Source organism: Euprymna scolopes, chromosome 22, assembly GCF_053919585.1.
Source record: "Euprymna scolopes isolate OS-2025 chromosome 22, ASM5391958v1, whole genome shotgun sequence".
Lineage (NCBI taxonomy): Eukaryota > Metazoa > Mollusca > Cephalopoda > Sepiida > Sepiolidae > Euprymna > Euprymna scolopes.
The window spans coordinates 113,488,351-113,511,088 of NC_136503.1; the positions used below are offsets into that span (position 1 = coordinate 113,488,351).

Consider the following 22,738-nt stretch of genomic DNA (forward strand, 5'->3'; position numbering starts at 1 on the left):
CGGCTATAACTGGCTGGCATGGGTCACTTCTTCATTGCTTCATTACAGGTATCTTCCCATCATCGGCATGCTGAAATCAAACACTTGTACAAAAATAGCAAACAAATACATTTTTATAAAAATATAAAATTTATTTAAGATCTAACAATGAGGAGCATATTTTTATAAAGACCAGTTGAAACCAGACGCATGCTTATGTCACGTCCACCGACCCCTGAATGCAAGCATCAATTGTTTAAAACAATGAAATTATATTTAATTCTCTCTATCTTCATTGAAAGAGAGAGAAGGTGGAGTGAAAGAGAGAAATAGAGAGAGAAAGAGATGCGTTTTACGCAATGTTTTGTTTTTGAATGCCTCATTGACGAGTTCTCCGGGGTTGAGCTTTCAAATTCTAAGGTCTTATATCGTTTTGCCTTGGTTCAATATCATAAACAAACTGTTATTCTTGGCTTGAGTCATAGCAGAACATTTTCAAAATCACAAACACCTGTTTAACACATTTGCATCGCACAAGTGCAGATCAAGTTAGGCACAAGGTTTATTAATGTAGAAGCCCCCAGCTTCCTCAAAAGGGGCTACATCATTGTGCCACACAGCACTTGTATAGAACATCTAACCATCAGAAACTGTTCTGAAACTAAATATGACTTTCAACTCAAGAACATGAATAAGAAAAAATAATGATTATACTACAAACAAAGCAAGTCTATATAAATAAAACAATAGATGCATACCTGTGTGCATATGTAAATATTTACTCAATAAACTCTTAAACTACTGATCACATAACCCTGAAATTACAGGAAACAGTAATCCTACACAAAGAACCATTTATAATGAGTAAAATCTTTGTTTGGATGAATTAATAACACAATATGTCGACAAAATGAAATGGCAAATGTTCATTTCAACTTGCCGACATATTTCTATTACTTTTGCGCATGCGCAAATTCATTCATAGCTTGAAGTGGTTTAATTTAAAATCTTTCTTATCTATTTGTCAATAGCTTAAATGGTAGGGAACACGGCTAGAGCGCTAAATGTTTTGGTTTTAATTCTAGTTGGTCACACCCAAGTCATTTAAAAAAAAAATCTTTTGAAATCAGTACTATATGTTAGGTACAATATAATATTCAATAGAGAATTTGCCATGTAATAATAAATATAAAATCTGTATGAATTAAAAGGTATTTAAGAGTATTTTATGACCAGGCAAGGTTAGGAGTTCCCTGCAGGTAAAGCAATAAAACACTACCAATATTAAACTCAACATTCATTCACGGCAGAATTGATTCCAATGGCCATCTCTTGAACATCTTAAAAACATCTGAAGGGAATTTTTCCCAAAATATGCTATACAGACGCCTGCATCAAGTGATATTAAGAGCAAGTAAGATCTGCAATAAAAATAAATTTTTAAATAATAATAAAGGAAAAAAAGAACTTGTTTCACTTTCATATCTGTCTTATTTTGCTTTAAATCCATATATACTCAATACATTTCTGCATTAGAATCGTCGCCAATAAAGTATTTATGAATACATAAGCAGCTGTGTTTAACATCATGGCTGCCACTTGAATTTGCATGTGAAATCTTAACTAAACTTAAATTTTAAAATACTTTTAAAAAATTTTTTTTTATTATTACATTTTAGCCCCAAACAAGGCACATTGCCACTTTGGTGTAGGGGGCTACTATCAGGCACTACTACTGGGGCACTATGTTGGGATTTGGGCAGCAAGATGTCGGTTCACGTTACACTTTAACTTCTGCGTGTCAGTACAGTTAGGGAAGCAGGGACCTGGAATGGAATTCCAGAGTCTAGCAGTTCTGGGGAAGAAACTATTGGAGTAGAAAGATCTTTTACATCTAGGGATCTCTATTGTGTGGGGGTGGGATTTAGCTGCCTGTTGGGTTTGTCGAGGGTGTTTACGTCGGGGGGGGCACAAGTGTCTGCAGTTCGTCAGAGCATTCACCATTAAAATACTTGTAGAACAGGCAGAGGGATGCAACGTTTCGTCGATGGGACAGAGGCTGAAGCTTAGACGCCAGTTCAGGGCCTATCAGATTACTGTTGCGACAATGTACAAAACTGACTTTGAAATCTATTAATTGATACTCTTTTCTTCTCCCTACAATCTTTCTCTCAGAAGAGATGTTGCTAGTCTTTTTCTCCTCCATCGTTATTTTCATACCAAGTGCTCGACTGAGCTTTATGGCCCTCCCCTGTTGCAACCAATCAATAGTTTTCCCCTTCTCTTTCTCTCTCTCTGCCTAAAACTAAATGAAACTTCCATGAGCAAAGTTTTTTTCCCTAGAACTGCCTGTCTGTGGAACACAATACTGCAAGGCTGTTTCTCAAATGATTACAATATAGTCGTGTTCAAGTCCAATGTAAACAAATTTTTGTTGAACTGCCTTCTTAAATAATCAGATTCTGCTCAATCACCATCATTATTAACAATTATTATAGTGTTGTCTTACTATTCACCTAAGACTCAAATGACGGCATTTCAGCCTTAATAAATAGGACACACTAGTAAAAAAAAAAAGAAAAAAAAAGATTGCCACAATAAAGGAAGACAACTATGAACATGTACAGAGTAAGCAAATTGATAGTGTTGCGACAGTATTAGCAATTACCCTTGTGATTTTTTTTTTTTTTGTTCAGATTAAAAGCAGTGCCAGACCATATGTTGCCTGAAAATCAATTTTAGGATTATTGAAATCGGAAAATTTTAGCCTAATTTTCAATTTTAACATTTTTATTTATTTTGTATAAAACTTAATTTTTTATCGCTGGTACTAACGATAAAATGATTTATCATTTTTAAAGTACCAGCCAAATGAAACTTTATAGATCACAAAATGTAGGTAAAAATAGCACAAAAACAAATGACCTATTCAAACTGGCTGAAGAAAAAATGGCACAAGTGGATAAGTAGTAAAAAATAGCATAAGTGAAAAATATTGATAAAAATGTCACAATTCATCAAAATCTTGAACGCAATACATAAAGAGAAAAACATTGATGTTTGTTAAATTAAAAATAAAATTGTACCTACAATTAAACATAAATTAAGATTCTCCGTGACATTGCCTCTCTCTAAAAAAATTTATTTTTCAGGTGATTTTGGAATCAAAAACGGTAATTGTATAAAAATCATAAATTTATAATAGAATCAGTAATTGCATTGGAATGGGGGTGGGTGATATTAGAATTGTGCTGTCATTAGTTGCCTCAGTATATGTTTATTTATATTTTCTTTGTTTGATAGTTTCTCAAGTTTCTTTTTTTTCTCTCTCTCCTCCAGGTACATATAATTGCTCTGAATGTCTGACACCATTGTTTGACAGCTCTAAGAAGTACAACCATTCGTCGCCATGGCCGGCTTTCTGCAATCTTATCGACACAGATCTTGTCAACCGAGTTCAGGAGAGTCCAAGAGCAATCAAAGTAAATTCTTCATTTTCTATTTTAAAAAATTCGTTTTCTGATTATCTATTCTTATTGAATGACTGTATTATTTTATATATATATATAAAAAGGCAAAATGTGTGTTTGTATGTTTGCCAAAAACTTTTGACACACATGACAAACCCTGACAAAATTGGTATCATTTGAAAGGGCAGTCTCTCAAATGATAAATGTCCAAAAATTGGCTAAAAACATTAATTCTTTGACCATCAACTGGGCCGTATCTTACAAGGAGGGGTCAGTTTTTTGTCGAAATTTTTGCAAAGTCATCATATGCCTTGCAATGACTAAGCTTATTTTGAACGGAGGCGACTATGTATGTCACAGTGGGCATGGTGACTAAGCCGTTTGCTTTTATCACTTCTTTTTTCTCTTAGCGTTATAGGTTCGAGCCTGCCTGCTTACTACATTTTTTTTTTTATTAAGCTTCCTGTACTTGTTGCTATTTTCAGTTTTTAAGGTGTTTTGAAACATTTTTTAGGGCTCCATTGCTCAGTACCCTTACCATAAAACCTCTCCACACCCGAGCAATGTCGGGTACCCCCACTGGTATATATGTAAAATACACACACACACACACACACACACACACACACACACACACACACACACACACACACACACACACATATGTGCTAGAACAATATCAGTCTCAGAACAGATGAAATTATTTCTTTAAACAGAACAGCTTTGGGTGCTTATGCAGTATAATGGAATTTCAAACAAATTCATTTCAGGTAAAACACTATTACTTGCTTACGTGTCATGTCAAAATTAGTATAAATTCCCAAATTTATGAACATTTATTTAATAGAAGATGTGCTCGATCTATTTTTTTACGAAAAGTAATAAATACTACGCAGTTCGACATTTTCTATTTTGAAATGATGGATTTTTACTAGAAGCGAGGGAAATAAGTCAAAATGATAGATTTCAGTTACCCCTCCTGGATTTTAAGAACACTCTCATGATAAAACATACGATAAAACTATTTAATTCGATAAATTTTTTTTTTTTTTTTACTTATTTTTCTACTTGATCATTTTTCATCATTTTTGGAATTTATACTAATTTCGACATTACACGCAAGTACATAATAATGTTTTCACCTGAAATGTATTTTTTTAAAATCCCATTATATTGCATAAGCAAATTATTATATTCCCTTCCGATGATCAAATATTAAGACAGGATGATACTAAGCCATATATCTAGAATCTGTATTCTGATTTTTATCAAAATCCATTACATGATTTTTAATTCTGGAAAATGTTTTCAAATCTAACATTTAAGGGAAGAAATTGAAATTCAGGAAATCTTATTTAATTGCTTCCAAAAAGATTAAATTTGAAAATGGATCAAATTTAATGTAAATCTGAAATATCTGAATTTTCAGATGGGAGATTTTGTTCATATCATGCCTCCTAAAACCTTTTAAAATGCTCCAAAAAAACAGATATTTGAAGATTATTTATTAATTTATTAACAATTATTGTTAAATTATATATATATATATATATATATATAATTAATATTTTTTACCAAAAACTTTTTTATATATTAAAATTCGGTAACGTTATATACCAATAAAATCAAAGTCAATAGTAATTGACTCAATCAATTAAGCTTCATGGTATCAAGTTTTCATAATTGAGCATGCATATAATATTTCTTCAAAATGAAGACAACAGAATATAAACTCAAGAACATCATATGGTGTATTCCCTTATGTGTTACAATTGTTTCATAACCATTTGGACAAATTTAAACATATTATTTTTAACTATTCCAAAAATAGCTACTCTTTAAACACTAAAATATATTTGTCATATATATGAATATATTCATAATCCCTATTTTAAGGGAACAAGAAGTTTGAACTCTCCTCGCTCATCCTCATTTTATTTTCTTTCTTTCTTTCTTTTTTCGTTCCCTTCGAATTGAGTAAGTATGCCCGTTTCGTATTTCTTATTTTTAGATGATATTTCTGCAATTTTCTATTTTTATATTCATTTAATCTTTTAATGTTTTTTTTTGTATTTTTATAATTTTTTTTCTTATCTGATTTCTTTATTGATTTGCCTCTTAACTCCTAACCTGACACCTTTCAAATTTTAGTCTTTATTTATATGTCCAGCTATTCATTTCTCAATTTACCTTAGTTTCATATAAATTTTTATTTACGTATTATGATATATTTGTATTTCCTTTTATCTGCTATTTTTTTTAAGAAAAACTATAAATTAAAAGGTTTATTTTAATAATTATAGTTAATATTTATCTTTTCCTCATACTGGTTATGTAAATAATTTAAACGTTAAATCTATCATTTTCAACCATATCTTAATATAAACATGATGTTTGTTTTTTTTTAAATTTTAACTATTCCCATATCATTGAGTGTAAGGGACATAACTCGATTTTGCCTACATTTATCGATTCATAATTTTATTGAAATTCCTTTATATTTTTAATTCACTATTTAGATATTAATCCCCAATGATTAGTTTTAAACTTGTATTTCTCATATTATTCCCTTTATAGCAATCTAGGTTAAATTTTTCACTTGGCTTATTTAAAACTTATATTCTGATTTAGTCTATTTTTATCCATCATAATTTGTTCATCTCAATATTTTGCAATTACTTAATATTTGATTTCCTTTTCTTTTTTTTTGTGCTGTTGAAATGTTTCAGGTGTTAGTTTATTGCCAATAACAATTATTAAATTAAAATTTAATTCTATTTCCCTTATTTCCTAAATATTTATTCATGTTTCCTAAATATTTATTTATATATTTTGTTTATTTTCTATATTTTAACAACCTACTACTTTATTTATTGTACATTCCTTCATTCCTCGTATTAAATTTAAACTCCTCTTACACTTACATTTTACTCACAACATATTCCTTAATTTTGTTATAAGCATGTTATTTTAATCAGGTCTTAGGTGTGATAATAGGAATTTATTTCTATGCAGACAGCTTTGTATAACATCAAACTTTTTGTATAAAATTTCTTTAGAATTCACTATATGGTATGACTCAAGTAAGCATAGATTACATCTTTTTGATTTACTAGGCTTATATTTTCTAGCTTCTATTTTATTCTATTATATTTTCTATTGACCATTTTAATTCAAATTCTATTTTATTCTTACATAGTTCCCTAACCCAATCCCCTAATCCCGTTGTTTCTCTTATTTTTAATATTTATTCTTGTCCTATCCTTATTTCTATCCTTTTCATCATTCCAATTTAGTTCCTTCTCTGGTCTAATGTTAAATGATGCAATATGGTTTCTGTATCTGGCCTTTACATCCAGTTTCCCCTAGGTATATCTTTTTACTATTATCCACCTTAACTTCACATTTGTATACAATTTCAAAAGTTAAACAATTGCCTTCCAATGGACATTCGTTAGGTATTCTACAGTTACATTTTTTCTCAATATTTTATTCTCCTGATTCAATTCAACTATTCACTATTTTACCACTATTTGCTGTGGTTGAAAATGAAAGTTTAACTGTGTTTTATTAATTATTTTACTTAATATATTGTTTGAGAGGAAGTTCTTATCAATTATTGTGTAAAATTCTTTAGGGATATTATTTTGTATATGTTCACTGAAAGGTGAATTAAACCAGACTTGCTTTTGTGTCTGTTTCTCTTCTTCATAACTGCATTATTACTATAATAGGCTTGTTTGTTATTTATAATTTCATTTTTTTTATTCTTATCTTTATTTGTATACCTATTTTTATTTCCTACATCTCTTTTTCCCTTCAACACCATGTTATATGATATTGTGTAGTTGATCTTATTTTCTTTATTATCCACCTCCTTTATGTATTTGATCTTTCCTTGGTATGCTTTATAGTATTTCTTATTTTTATTTAATATATTCTCATTTTCTATCCTAGATATTTTTTTATATGCTAGGGATAATTGCTTTTTTCATATTTTTAAGATGGTTAGATTTATAGTCTATATAAAATAGTATTTGGTTTGGCTTGTGATATGGTTCATGAGTATTAAGATTTAGGTTTATATCCCAAAAATTCACTATTTTACACTTGCAGTATAATTTTATTTTTAACTCCAATTCATTAAATATATATATTATATAATATTAACACACACACACACACACACACACACACACACACACACACATATATATATATATATATATATATATAATGAAGATTGTTATTTCAGATTATTTGAAACCATAGCATCAAGTTTCTGTCTCCCCCCCCCCCATCAAGACCAGAGGTTTTTGGGGAAATATCAGATATTTTGTAATTCATATGCAAAACTAGGAAAACAAATGACTATGAGTATTGGTAAAGGTGCAGTATCTTTCCACAAAAAATCCTCTAAAATTACCATTATTAAAGGTTTTTGCTGGTGCTGAAAATGAAAGTTAAAATCCCAGAAAACGAGTAATTTGAATGATATGAATAAATTATAGTTTTAAAAAGTGGGGGATCACTTTTCTATATTAATCTAACATAAAATAAACACCCATTTTATATTCAAGGTGGCCATAAAGTGGGTGCTTATTTTACGTTAAATTAATATAGAAAAATCATCCCCCTCTTGTGCGACCTTAAGGGCAAATGTCACGTAGCCCATTACACAATTCAGGTTATTAGCTTTCCAACGAACCTTCATTTGTTAAATTCTGATCAATAGTTGCTGAAATTTCGAGCTTATAAAATTGCTAAAAAAAAAAGTGGTATCTCTCTATCTCTCTCTCTCTCTCTCTCTATATATATATATATATATATCTATATATATATATATATATATATATATATATATATATATATATGAATAAAAAGAATACGAAAAAAGTATAAAAGCTTATAACTTTTCTTTATTTGTTTTCGATTGGTGACGTGCAGGAATACAAAATAATATTCTGAAAATAAATTTTAAAACTTTTTTTATAAGTACATAATTTTCGACCGATCCTTCAGTCTTCATCGGTGTAGTGAAAGTATGAGGATGCACGGGGAAAAGGGGAATGGAAAAGGAAGGAAGGTAGAGGAGGAGGAGGAGAAGAAGGAGAAGGAGGTATAGTCAATGAGAAGGTGCCACGTCAGTCTTAAATATATAAACATATAAGTACGCACATACACACATGCACACAGTACATATACACATACAAACAAAAAATTAAACAGTAAATAAAAATAAGAAACGCGTCTTTAACAGTCTAACCCTTTGAATTCTAACGATATTATTTATTCTAAGAGAGAATAAGAATTCCAAGGATATAAGACGTTATGAGGAGAAACGCTATGATGCTCATGTGTAATTTAACGGCTATTTCTCGTTCGAAAAAGAACGAAAACGTCGTTTCTAAATTCAACCGTTTTAAGACAAAAACGAAACACTACTTTTTATTAATTTGTATATTACTATGTACATATACATACGTATACAAACAAATACTCACGTGTACAAATATATACATATATATATATATATATATGCACATATGCATACATAAATGCATGCATATATACATATACTAACAGACATACATGTACATACATAAATGCTTGCGCATACATTCACACGTAAAGACAGTTGTACATATATACACAAGTTTACATAAGCGAATGTAGGGAGAGAGAGAGAGAGAGGAAGAGGAGAAGAGAGTGACGGGAAAAGAAGTATAGGTGTGCGAGAAATACATACACATATATACACATACACATATATGGAAATATGAAGAAAATTAACTCTTAAAGAAAATGTGTTTTGAAAACATACACACATATATGCGCACACATACACATATATCCAAATATACATACATATATATATATATATATATATATATATACACATACACATACATATACATGTATATACATATACTGACGTGTATATACACTTTCAGGTGCGTATACACATACACTCGCACAAATACATACAAATATGCGTACATAATATGCACACACATACACATGCCATGTGTATGAGAGGATAAAGAAAGAAAACATTAGGGAAAATGTAAAGGTTTCGGAAAGAGTTACCCCATCTCACCGTGCATTTTAGTCCTAAGGAAATGTTTATAGAATATCTTTGTAGTTATAAAAATTGTAGTCACTGAGTAGTCCTAGGTTTTTGTTAAGGCCTGTAGTGTGCGTGTTGAGTTTTAGAATTAATTTTTTTTTCATATTTTCGTCTCTGGTGTTGTGTAATAAAATTGGATGCTATGAGGATATATCTGATATTGTCTATTGTGTGGTTAGGTAAATTATAGTGGATAGCTACTGGATGCTGTGTAGATTTATCTCTGATGGTATGTTTGTGGTTATTAAGACGTAGGCAGAACTCCAGGCCTGTTTCCCCCACGTAGTTGCCTTTTGTGCATTTTGTGCAGTATAACAGATATATTACATTTGAGCTATTGCAATTTAGAGGGGGAAGTTTGAGATGGACGTTGGTGCCTGGAGGGGTGAATGTGCTGTTGGTGTTAATATGTGTACATATTAGACACCTGGGTCTATTGCAAGGTTTGTTTCCTTGAGATGTTTGGGTGCGGTTAATCCGAGTGGATGTGACTAAGGAACGTAAGTTGGGGAGTTGTCGTTTGGCACAAATGGGTGGTTTATTGTATATTGTGTTGAGTGTGGGGTCCTGTTGTAATTGTTTGAAGATCTGTTTCATGGGGTTGTATAAATGTTTGGTGTTATTATTGAAGTGAAATACCATAGGTATTCGTGTGGATGTTTTGTTGTTTTTGTATGTAAGTAAGTTGTGTCTGCTAATGTGTGATGCTCTGCTGATGGCTTCTTTTAATATTTTGAATGGGTAGTTTTTGCGAAGGAAGTGGTTGATTAAGATGCCTACCTGTGTGTCATAATCGGATGGGTCTGTGCATATCCTTATAATGCGCAGGCATTGACTGTATACGATTGACTTTTTCGTTGTGATTGGGTGGCAACTTTCGAAATGTAGGTAATTGTGTCCATCGGTCGGTTTTGTGTGTAGAGATGTGGTGATATGATTATTTGAAATATTAATCAGAACGTCTAAAAATGTGATATGCGTGGTTGAATGTTCAATTGTGAATTTTATACTATTATGGCAGTTGTTTATATGTTGGAAAACGTTCATCAATGTCTTTTCACCATGTGGCCAAATGACAAAGATGTCGTCTATATACCTGTAATAGTGTGTCGGTTTGAGGTGGTGTATGTGTATGTATTGTTGTTCGAATGTGTGCATGAAGATGTTGGCATAGCTGGGAGCCATTCTAGTTCCCATGGCTGTGCCTTTTATTTGTAAAAAGTGTTTGTTGTTGAATTTAAAATTGTTATGTGTTAGAATGTACTCTATAATGCTGCATATGTTTGTGATGTGGGTGTCTTGTAAGTTCTGCGTTTGTAAAAAAACTCCTGCATGCGGATATTCCTTCCTTATGTGGAATATTCGAGTAGAGAGAGGAAATCTCCATCGTGACGAGTATTGTGTTGTCTGGTAAGTTACCGATGTCGCGTAGGATCTGTAGGAAGTGTGTCGTGTCTTTTATATATGTATATTCGTAGCCAAATGGAATATTGAAATGCTGATATCTTTGGTTGTATGGGTCGAAACTACATGAAAATTTTCAGGCTTTTTGAAGATTATAATACTATTCTATGGTTAAAATTTTATGACATTTGGTAAAAAAATAACCTATATTTTCAAACCAATAAAATATGCCCAAATTGGCTTACATTTGTATATATAGTGTCCTGGTAGGCCAGCTTTAGTTTTGCTGCTTCGGTTGTCTCCCCTGTTAATTTACTAATACCTATTGTTAAAGTTTCACAAAAATCAGAAAGATCTGAGTTTTCACGTCTTTTTGCCCCCTTTACATAAAAAACTAAATATAGCCTACAAAATTCATAATGATCAGTTAATTAGTTTAGGAGTGTATCCTGTACATACAAATATATAAACAGCTAACTTCTATGCAACTTAGTTAATTTTATTATCGAATACACATGATTAATGTTAGAAAGTTTTTATTATTTTGTATATGAATTTGGCATTTTAATCTCATTGTCAGTGCAATGAATGGCCCAACTTTATAAATATATAGACTGTAATTTTAATTTTACTTTTCTTTTTTTTCTAGATTTCTTGTGCCAAATGCAATAACAGCCTCGGACACGAATTCATCAATGACGGACCGAAAATGGGGAAAAACCGTTACTGAATATTCAGCAGTGCCCTAAAGTTTTTCCCACGGAAATCATAGGGCACCGGTATTTTTTTCTTCTTCCTCTCCCTTCCCACATACCCCAACTAGATCTTTCCATAATTCTTCTCAATTTTTAATTCATTCCGACAACGAAGATGTGGCTTCCTGTAACAGAGGCTGGACTTACTACAAAAGACATATCAGAACTCATTTTTAGTCTCACTGTGAGAAAGAAAGAAACATTTACAATATGAATGAGGTAAAAAAAAAAAACTAAGAAAATGTGTTCGAGGTTTTTTACATCTTTAAAGCAGATTAAGATTCAATTGAAACATCATATGAGTTGAATGTAACCGACTTTACATGCAATCATTTTTCAGTTCTTGTCCAGAATTACCTCATATTGAAAAACAAAGAAAAATCCGTATGTTACTCATGATGAAACGAAAATATCACATTTCAAAAATCACGTAAATTGATCAAGTAGTTTTATTTTTATAAAGAAAATCATTTTTAAGCAATTAATGGGAATTCATAGGCATTACAACATCTATGAATTATTGCTGAATTATCTCTCTGTCTTTTGTTATTTTGTTTTCAAAATGGTGGGTAAGATAGTTACTCCTTGGATACTCAAAATTTGAATTTATTTTTAAAAAACTACTTTATCAATTTACCTAATTTTCGCAATATAATATTTTCAGATTGTTACGGGATGTAGATTTTTATTTACTTTTGCATTTTAATATAGGAAAAATTTTGAATACACATTTTTTAACTATACATCTATAACCTATATACATTAGTATATATTGACATTTTCTTATTTTATTGATTCTCTCTCTCTCTCTCTCTCTCTCTCTCTCTCTCTCTATATATATATATATATATATATATATATATATATATATATATGAGAGAGAGAGAGAGAATGTGTATGTATGTGTGTGCATGATTTGTTGAACACCAGAGATAATTTCTATTTGTTTCTCTGGGGATCCATCCTTTCCATTTGGCAAGCCAACAAAACCTGCATAAGAGAAAAAAATGCTACCCAAATATACCTTTTTTTATATATATATATATATATATATATATATTAATGTTTAAAATTTGGGAGATTTTTTTATTTCTGATATTTGATTAGAGCAAAGGAACATTCTTTGTATTCAAATATCTTATATCTTTAATAATAAAAATCTGTTTCAGTTTTGAAAAAAAAAATGATTATTGCCTTAATCAATTTAGTGTTTCTGTTTATTTCTATTCAACAGTTTAAATAACTGACATGCGATGAAGTTACAGCGAAATATTAAATTAAAACATTAAAATCAAATTTTAATGTTTTATGTACTTTTTACATTATCAGATAACAATCATCATTTCTCAGCCATTTTACCCTTGTCTAGAATCCCCCCTGTATGAAAAAAAAAATACAGAAAAATCTTTATAATGTATGTATTTTTAAGAAAATCATTTTTAAATGTTTTTAGTAATTAATGGAAAATCATAGGCATTACAAGGCTGATCATTACAAGGCTGATCAGGCAAGTTTAAATTATTGTGGAGTTATCTGCCCTTGTTTCTGCAAAATGGCAACACAAGACAGTCCCTTTGTACTTACTCATAAAATTTGATTTTTTTTTTAGTTAAAAATAAAACTAGTCGATCAAGGTATGTGATTTTTGGAATATGACACTTTCGTTTTGTCATAAGTATGTATGTTGCACATATTTTTCTTTATTTTTGTTTTTTTAATGTAAGCAGATTTCTGGACAATAACCAAGACACAAAATTATATTCTACACCTTTCTGATTTCTTCTTGCTGAATGTTTTTTTTTTTTTTTTTTTTTTTGGGAAGGTGTGGGGATAACATCTAAACAACATGCAATCAATATGATTTCTATAAATAGGTTCATCAATGTTTTCAGATCTTGCAACATTGTACCATTTTACTTCATACATCCCAGCTTTGTTGATCGGACAAAGCAATATGATGCGCTTCCAAACACAAAAAGATATATTTGATGCGAAAAATAAATACTTTGTTGCAGTGAAAATGAATGCTGTATGCCCAAGATTCGTCGCCATGCCAAATATAAAAAATACATCTGAGTAGAATTGTGGAAATTTTCTAACATATTAAAATTAGAGACAAACAATGAAAGTAAAAGTAATATTTTTGGAAACTAATGAGATTGCCGTCCTAAACTGTTTCTTGAAAAATTTAAATAAAAATAGGGTACTTCTATATTTTGATAACGAAAAATTATCAAATTTCAAGTAAAACAAATGGCACCTATGTAATTGTCATGTCACAAATAATAACATATCCAAATATTATGAAAAACGATAAAGTAGAAAAATAATTATTAATGAAAAACAGTTTTCAATAAAGTTTAGATGGGGGAATAAAATTTGTCCAACATTTTGAATTACGTTCATTACATAACGTAAGCAACAGAACTTAATTATCTCCCCTGTCAACATCTCTTTCTTTTTGTTTTGTATACGTGTAACTGATTTTGCTTCATTTCACAAATTTCGTTTTTCATTAATATTTTTCTAACTTATTGTTTTTTCATAATTTTTGGATATGTTACTATTTTAGGCCTTATAATTATGTAGGTATCATTTGATTCACTTGAAATTCAATATTTTTGCGTTATTATAATATAGAAGCACCAAAAAAATGGTGTATATGCGATAATATTTTTAAAAATGTCATGATGAACATTTTGAAGTTAAAATCAATTTAGTATTATTCAGCAATAGAAATAAGCAACACAGTTGAACATGTTTTTCATCTTGTGCGATACAAAAAAAAAACAATCATGGCTCCATGGGCATTACAAGAAACTTCCAGTTCAAATATAAAAACATTGATTATGCTAGCATATTTACCCATTTTAAATGTAAGAAGTATTTAAATGTGTTTTTCTCCAGATTGCATGCATAATACTAAATAGATTTTAATTTCAAACGGTTCCTCATGTAATAAGTTTATTTAAAAAAAAAAAAAAAAGAAACAATTTTTATTGCATTCTGTTTAGGACAGCAATCTCATCATTTAAGACAAAAATAAATATTTTTTGTCCAATCCACTAGAAGACTGGAGGTCATTTACAGCCATTGTATTGAATATGTGTTCATTCATTTGTCACAAATAAAGTGTGATGTCGTCAGGAAGTATATCCGTCTCAAATGCAATTGCATCAGAGAGGTCATTTATGAAAATCATGAATACTAAAAAAAAAAAAAAAATCTGAAGATCGATGTCTGGGGCATAATCACATTAGTGTCAGATGTATGACTATGAAGAACGACCTAGCCCATACACCACAAAAAAGAATTTTTTGATGTACACTAAGTTTTCAGTATTTATTAATTAATGTTAATATAAGATATTTGTTTTATTAAACAAAACAAACTTATACATCCTTTTTTTCTAATAACCCCCTTTATTTAAAAAATGAAATATGTCTTCTTGTACCCGTAGTCAAAACTCATTGACATAACACCTTCAAAGGGTGAAGGGAAAAAAAAAAAAATTAAGACACCTGGTATTTAAAGTTCTTAAGATTTTTTTTTTTTATTTAAAAAGTAGAAAACGCTTCAGACAAGGCATGAAGCCAATTAATGTAACGAGCTATATATATATATATATATATGTATGTGTGTGTGTTTTTATTTTACAACCTCAAAATATTAACTTAGTTCATTACAATTGTTTCGACAGGCAGAGGAAATTCCCTATCTGTTTCAACTTTTACCATCTGAAGAAACAGACAGGGAATTCCTCTGTCTGCGGAAACAATTGTAATGAACTAAATTAATATTTTGAGGTTGTAAAATAGAAAACATAATCAGCTCTACTAACGTATTGAGCACTTTTTATCCGGTTTCTTACCACTTTTACCTCCAAGTGTTTGTGTATGTATATATATATATATATATATATATATATATATATATATATATTACTTCAAGGTCAAAACCAACAATAAGTATTAGATGGATAGATTTTGATCCAGTAAATAGCAATTTTTTCCCCTTTGACAGAAACATTTTTGTCAGAATGTAAGAAATAAAGCATGAAATAAGGCAAAAGTAAACTCAAGTTTCACTTTTTACTCTCTTAAATTAAAAAAAAAATTTTTGTTTAAATTTCTGATTTTTTTTTGTTTATTTGAATTTCCAATTTTCTTATTTAAATTTCCGATTTTTTTTATTTAAATTTCTGATTTTTTTTTGTTTATTAAAATTTCCGATTTTTTTTTGTTTATTTAAATTTCCGATTTTTTTTTGTTTATTTAAATTTCCGATTTTTTTTTTGTTTATTTAAATTTCCGATTTTTTTTTTGTTTATTTAAATTTCCGATTTTTTTTTTGTTTATTTAAATTTCGATTTTTTTTGTTTATTTAAATTTCCATTTTTTTTTGTTTATTTAAATTTCCATTTTTTTTTGTTTATTTAAATTTCTGATTTTAGTTTTAGTGTCCAAAAACTGTGTTTATTCAGAGTAGTATCTCTTTGTAAAGATGGTCCATGAGTTTTGACTATAGGCATAAAATGAATTTTGTTCTTGAAATAAAGGGGTGATGGTGGTAGGTGGCATGTAGTATTTTTTTTAATCTATAAGTTATTTTTGGCTTTTTTAAACAAAATAAATACTTTTTAACATTAGTTAATAAATATTGAAATTTTTATTTACATCAGAAATTGATTTTTAAAATTTTTTTGTAGATTTTTGTTTGTAATCAGGTCTACTTCATTTTTATATTAAAAACCAAACAAAAAATATCACTTTTCACTTTCATTGTCCCAAGTTAAAATTTATTTTTTTGTTTTTTCTTATGTCCATTAATCCAATCCCTCCAAATCTAATTATATTTTTTTATTTTTATCGTTTGCGTCTCCCTGCTGGTTGTTATGAAACTATGAGGCCATAGCCAGCATTTGGAAAGTCTCATGGTCGAAGCTGATGTTCTTCTCGGCGTTGGGTGGCGGAGACAAACAAAACCGTTGTTACTTTTTTTACCAAAGATAAAAAACGGTGACAATCTGGATTTTTAAAACTACTATTCATACGTTTTGTCCAATGTAACATCTCCAAATGTGTTCCTTTTCACACTTAGGAATTTTTATGTCAAACTCTGAAACTTGTCCAAAATTTCAAAGGGAATTTTTAAACCTTATATTATCCACAAGAGTAGCTTGTTCTTATTCCATCAGCCATGACCAAGTAGAAGTATTAATTTTTTTTTTTTTTTCTGGTCCCCCGACAAAAGGAGGGTGGATCTGTAAATCCACCCTTGTCCATTCGTCCGTTCGCACTTTTCTCAATAACTACGCCTTGGAATATTTTGAAATTTTGCACAAACATTAAACATGATATGAATAAAAAAGTAACAGAACGGATTTTCCAGGAAAATTCTGGTTGCTCCCTAGTGGTGCCTTTTGGGTTAAAAATGGCTAAAATTGACACTTTTGTGCTTATTAAAAAAATTGATGCCTTGGATTTTTATAAAACTTTCTGAAAAGTTGTAACTAACTGATTTCTATATAATTTTGTTTGTCTATACTTCGAGATAACTCTTGGGTGTGTCCCAGGGGCTCTTTTAGAACTAGTAAAAACACTCCATTTTGGGGACTATTTTACCATATTTGTCCCAAATTTTCTGTGTATGTCTATTTAGCAGTTTTGCATGGTGCAGAACTCCAATTTAAATATGTTAAGGCCTAAAACTGCACTGTTTGTTAATTTTCACCAGGATTTTACGTCCTATGGGGGTGGGGTGGCAATGCTGAACTTACTTATTATTTTTATGCCTCGTTCACTGTGCACTCACGGGGGACCATGCATGCTTCATTTGTTAGCAATGCCCAAAGGCCACTTTCAGAATAAGAGTTGATGAGTTTATTGAGATGGTGGAAAGCCTTCTATTCTGATAGTTTCTTTTTTCGGACTGCTAGATTTTGTAATTACCTCCCTGTTTCCTGTTTCCCTGGTTGTACTGACATGCAGATGTTTAAAATGTAATTGAGCAGACATTTTGCTGCTCAACTTCCCACAATTTCCTATTAGGCATGAGCCCAAATAGTAGCCCCTTACGTCCAAGTAGCAATACGCCTTGTTTGGAGTGAAAACAAAATGGATGGTAAGACAACTTCATCAGCAACGACGGTTGAAACGCGTCAAAATTTTATTATTTCAGATGACAGCTCAACAAGAATTTGTTTACATTGGAGTTGGAAAGAATCATGTTGCGGCCAATTATGAAGCAGCCCCGTGATATTGTGTTCCATAGATGAGTAGTTCTAGATAAGAAACTTTGCTTGTGGAAGTTCCATTTAGTTTTTGGTAGAGTAAGAACGGCATTATTCTTAGTTGTTGCTTGTACTAAAAATTTGAATTCTGAACCCCCAAAAACTCATTTAGAACTAATAGTTAATTAATGTAATAATAGTTAATTAATGTGATTATAACTAATAATAACATGAAAATTAATTAATACTTCTACCTGGTCATGGATGATGGAATGAGAAAAATCTACCTACATAGATTAAATAAACTTAATTTTTATGTTTTTATCTTTATTAAACCATGGTTATAAAACAGTTAGCAATAGACAGATACTATGTAGTTAATTAGAGAATGCATAAAACTGGATAATACAGAAATATGTAAATGTGACAGTGATACATGTTCATTCACACAATTCTGAGGCAGCATGATCAGGACTGCAGAACATGATGTGAAAGGAGATTGCCGGTACATCTGTAAACAAACACGGGTGTGATTATGCAGAGGATCTAATGTGAATGTATATTGCCGCAGGTTTGGTCTGTTCAGCTCCAGCACAGGGTGGTATCTAAGTATTGTGATGGGGCAAAAATCATAGAATAATCTGTAGACAAAAGAATCAACTAATATCTGTAATGGTTTCAAATGAGTTCCCTACTTCCTGTGTCAAGTCAGTCAACCTATGTCAATTGACAGCTGGGTTATCATTATACTTCAGTCATTTCTGGTTCCAGCAAGCAATATGGAGACCAGTTATCAGCTTCAGGTTTGTCTTCATTGTTGCAATCCACGTCGTCAGTGGAATGTGTTTATATTTCTTCCAGTTAGCTAATATATTTAAAGCCACCAGCTTGTGAATAAATTCCTCTCTAGGCTGTCAATGAATATGTCCAAACCAGTGAAGCTGTAGCAGTGTTGAATAAAATAAAAAATTTATTTTCTGTCTCCAATTAATATCCCTGCTAAATGATTTGGCCACACACTGACCAATCAGCTTGCAGGACACATTGATTCCATCTGCCCCTAAGGAACTTGTTTAGCTCCTTTGGGAATTATGGTTCCTATTTACAATGCCTCCCCACGGAACAGAGTTAGACACCAAGGTCGTTTTTTAACATGGAGAAAAGGAACAAAAATAAAAATTGTCTCAGTCGTGAAGGATTTCACCTCCACTGACAGAGAACAAGAAATTGAAGTGCAGCATCTGAAGAACGGATACTATGGTTGGTCAGCAAAGAGAACCCAGGATACATTGAATAAAGATATCTCTTCTCTTTCTTGTCCCTCTCCACTGGACACTTCAGCATTGATGATCTTTATATGAAGTTAACTGCTGAGCAACCTTCAACAGTCCAAAGAACTTTCAACTCTTTGTTTTCTTCACTCAGATACAGGAGAGTATCCATGATACGAGTGGTGTGGCATCTGGTACAAATGGCATGATTTGAGATTCGATTGGACAAGTGGATGCGGAGGATGCGTCATAGACATTACACGCCCACAACTCTAGGATTAATTAAAGAGATTTCATTTGGCATAAAGTTTTCCAAGTTTGAAAAGTTGCACCTAAAGAAGGTCAAAGATTAGAAACGTTGTGAACATTACAACCAAGATGAGAATAGTACTCTGAATAATCCAAATTATCAATCCTCATCTCAAAAATTCCAAAATGTCAAGAGGTGCTTTGTTTGCAATTTTGCCCTTCAAAAGATTGTTGTATTTCTTATTCCTTTTATTTTGTTTTTTTAATCATAAAAACAAAAACAAAAAAAAAATTAAAACATTTTTCTGTTTTATTGGTGCTGTTATGTCAATTTTTGGTTAAATAGAAACAATCTACTTGATGGCAGTTTCCGGTTTTGAATTCAGAAATTTACAAGCGGTGTTTATCAGAAAACTGTTACACATTTTATTTTAAGTAGAATGTATTATGGGGGAGGGATAATTTGTTTCCACCACTTTTTTTTTTTTTTTATTATTAACACATAAGAAAGTCAAACTGTTTTTTTATGATTGGAAATTTTTTTTTTTTTTTTACAAATAATCCATTAAAACATTTTTATAATTGAAATGTTTTTGTTTTTTTGTTTGAAAATATGTTTTAAATAGTTTATTTACTATTTTTTATAATTGAAATGTATTTTTAAATACTTTTTAAAGAATTTACATTCATAAAAATATTTTTAATACTTTATTTTATGTTTTAGTCTAATAGGGTTCAAATCAGTGAAACTGAAAAAAAAATTTCTGTAAAACTGTAAGCAGACAAAAATGATGAGGGCTGATTTACATCAAGTAGAATGTTTCTCTTTTACCTAATTTAAAAAAATTCTTTTTGTAATTCAAATGAATGTATTTAATTTAAATTCACGTTTTGTCTATGGATTTATGAATGTAACTCTTTCAAAAGTTTTATTTTATTTATTTTTGGTTGAATTTATGTTTATCTTTGGTTTGTGTTTATTTTAATGCAATAGTTCATTTTGGTTTTCATCAAAGCTAATTATAATTTTACAAAGGTTTATTATATAATAAGTGTGGATATTAAATTTTAGATGCTTTAATATGACAAGTTTTGAAGGCTTACAGACTATATTTATTTAATGGGTTTGTGATATACTATTGGGTTGACAACTTCCTGCCATTTTTTTTTTTTAAATTTAAAGCTTTAATAAAAATTAACAATCAATCAATAACGTATTCTCCTGTGTCATTTACGGTTTGTTTGCAATACTTAACATAATTTTTAATAGTAAAAATGGTAGAAATAAAAAAAACAAAAGGCTGCTTCTGTATTTACCGACCTGCAATTTTCACAAAGTTGCCTCAGGCTTGCTCGGCAGGTGATAGAAATAACCAGAAAAGGTTGGCCAAGCATTCCTCAATTTTTAACGAACGCACTGTTTTTTAGCTAATATGAATCTATGGAGGCTACTTTTTTTTTATAAATTGGAAGAAATAAAAAAAAAAAAATTTTTTAATCACGTAGGTTAAGGGTTAGGGTTAAGGTTTGGATTGGGTCTAATACATGTTTGTAATTCTATTTATCATATTTCCATGTTTTTCCTGTTTATCATTATGATTTTCTTGTAGCGGTTTAACGTTCCGTGATTGTCATTTCCAGTTATTCTCGTTAGCGGCTGAGCACACCCGAGAAACTTTGTGGAAATTGTGGGTGGGTAAATGCAGAATTACCAACAAAAGAAATAATTGGATTTTGTTTTGTTTTCTTTCTAATACAATAATTTTGGTTTTCATCGTAGCTAATTCCAAGTCACAATATTTTATATCAAAAGTTAACGGATTTTAGATGTTTCGTATTGCAAGTCTTAAAAGCGTTATTTAATACGTTTATGTGCTAAAAAACATTTATTAGAGAACTATATAATAGGATTCATGTGATATGAAAATACAAGCTTATATAATAAAATGGTCTTAAGGCGGAAAGGTCACATAAGTCTGAATAATAGATTTTGTATGACAGACTTTAAAGGCTTACATACTATATTTATATAAGTTTATGTGATAACGGTATAGGCATGTTGAAAGAATAGATGAGTTCTTGTGTTAGATGTAGAACAGTTGAGATAGCAGGTTCAGTTTACAGATGAAGTCCAAGAAAACATGGGAGAAAATAATAATGGGTTTGCGAGAAAGAGGGATAAATAAAGACCTGACCAGAGATAGGTTGGTTTCAAAGTCATTTTCTAAAAACCGTCCAACCAATGCTACGTAAAATGGATGTTGAATTGATGATGATGATGACATAAAGGTTTGAAGAATAGGATTTATATAACATACTGTACTATGAATTGTTTAATAAGTTCATATTATTTGGATTATTCAGATCACAGTTCTCATCTTGAGTGTTATTTTGAAAACGATCAAGATGAGAACAGTACTCTGAATAATAATACGAATTATCACTCCTCATCTAAAAAATTCAGAAATATAAGATCATGTTGTAGTTAACTGGAGAGCAGCCCTGTATCTTGATCCACAGGAAGGATGTTCTAGGAATAAAAACTTTGTTCATGAAAGTTTAGTTTGGGTTTTTGATAAGGAGAAAGAGAAAGTTCATTGCTGTGGTTGTAGCTAGACAAGTTCTTGCTGTGTGTGTTCAATACCAAACCAGATTTTTTTTAATTATTTCTAAGCTGGTTTTTTGTTATTGCCACAGAAAGCAGGCAATTATCTCTTTTTCATGAGGTTAGATTAGTATCCACAAATAATCTTGAGAAAACGGTTTTTTGTTGGTTTGGTTTTAATTTAAATTTAAAAAAAAAGAATTTTCTCCTTTTTCCGTGTACCTATTTTTGCCCACAGATTATGTGATAAATTTAATTGGGTTTATCGATGTTTTAGAAATTTTTTATTTTTCTCATATAAATTTCTTTTCCCTCCACTATTGTTTTTAAAATCTGGAATTATTGCAAGTAAATGGTTTTAAAACTTATATTTTTCTTCTTTTTACATTTGTTTTTTTTTTTATTATTATTTTTGAATAAACAACTGATAAATTTTCATTTCGTCTTTATTTTCATTTTTCAATTTTGTTTTATATTTTAAATTATAAATTGTTTTCTGTCTTGTACTGAATATGAATTATATATATATATATATATATATATATTACTAGTTTACCCATTGGCCATTAAAGGCTAAGCTGAAAAATGTTCAAAATAAAAAATGATTTTGAGATTATATTGTCTTTTATTGTCTTGAGAAAAC

At 30.2% G+C, this 22,738-nt stretch overlaps 1 protein-coding gene across 1 annotated transcript in view; it reads left to right on the forward strand.

The window, feature by feature from the left end:
- The window catches only part of LOC145243657 (methionine-R-sulfoxide reductase B1-like), a 48,806-nt gene extending 26,273 nt beyond the window's left edge, over nucleotides 1–22,533 (forward strand). Inside the window, exons 3-4 of the mRNA XM_080106699.1 lie at nucleotides 3,319–3,461; nucleotides 11,633–22,533. Coding sequence (XP_079962825.1) covers nucleotides 3,319–3,461; nucleotides 11,633–11,755 — 266 coding nt within the window. The 3' untranslated portion in view covers nucleotides 11,756–22,533. The remainder of the gene's footprint in view (nucleotides 1–3,318; nucleotides 3,462–11,632) is intronic.
- Nucleotides 22,534–22,738: the final 205 nt, after the last annotated feature.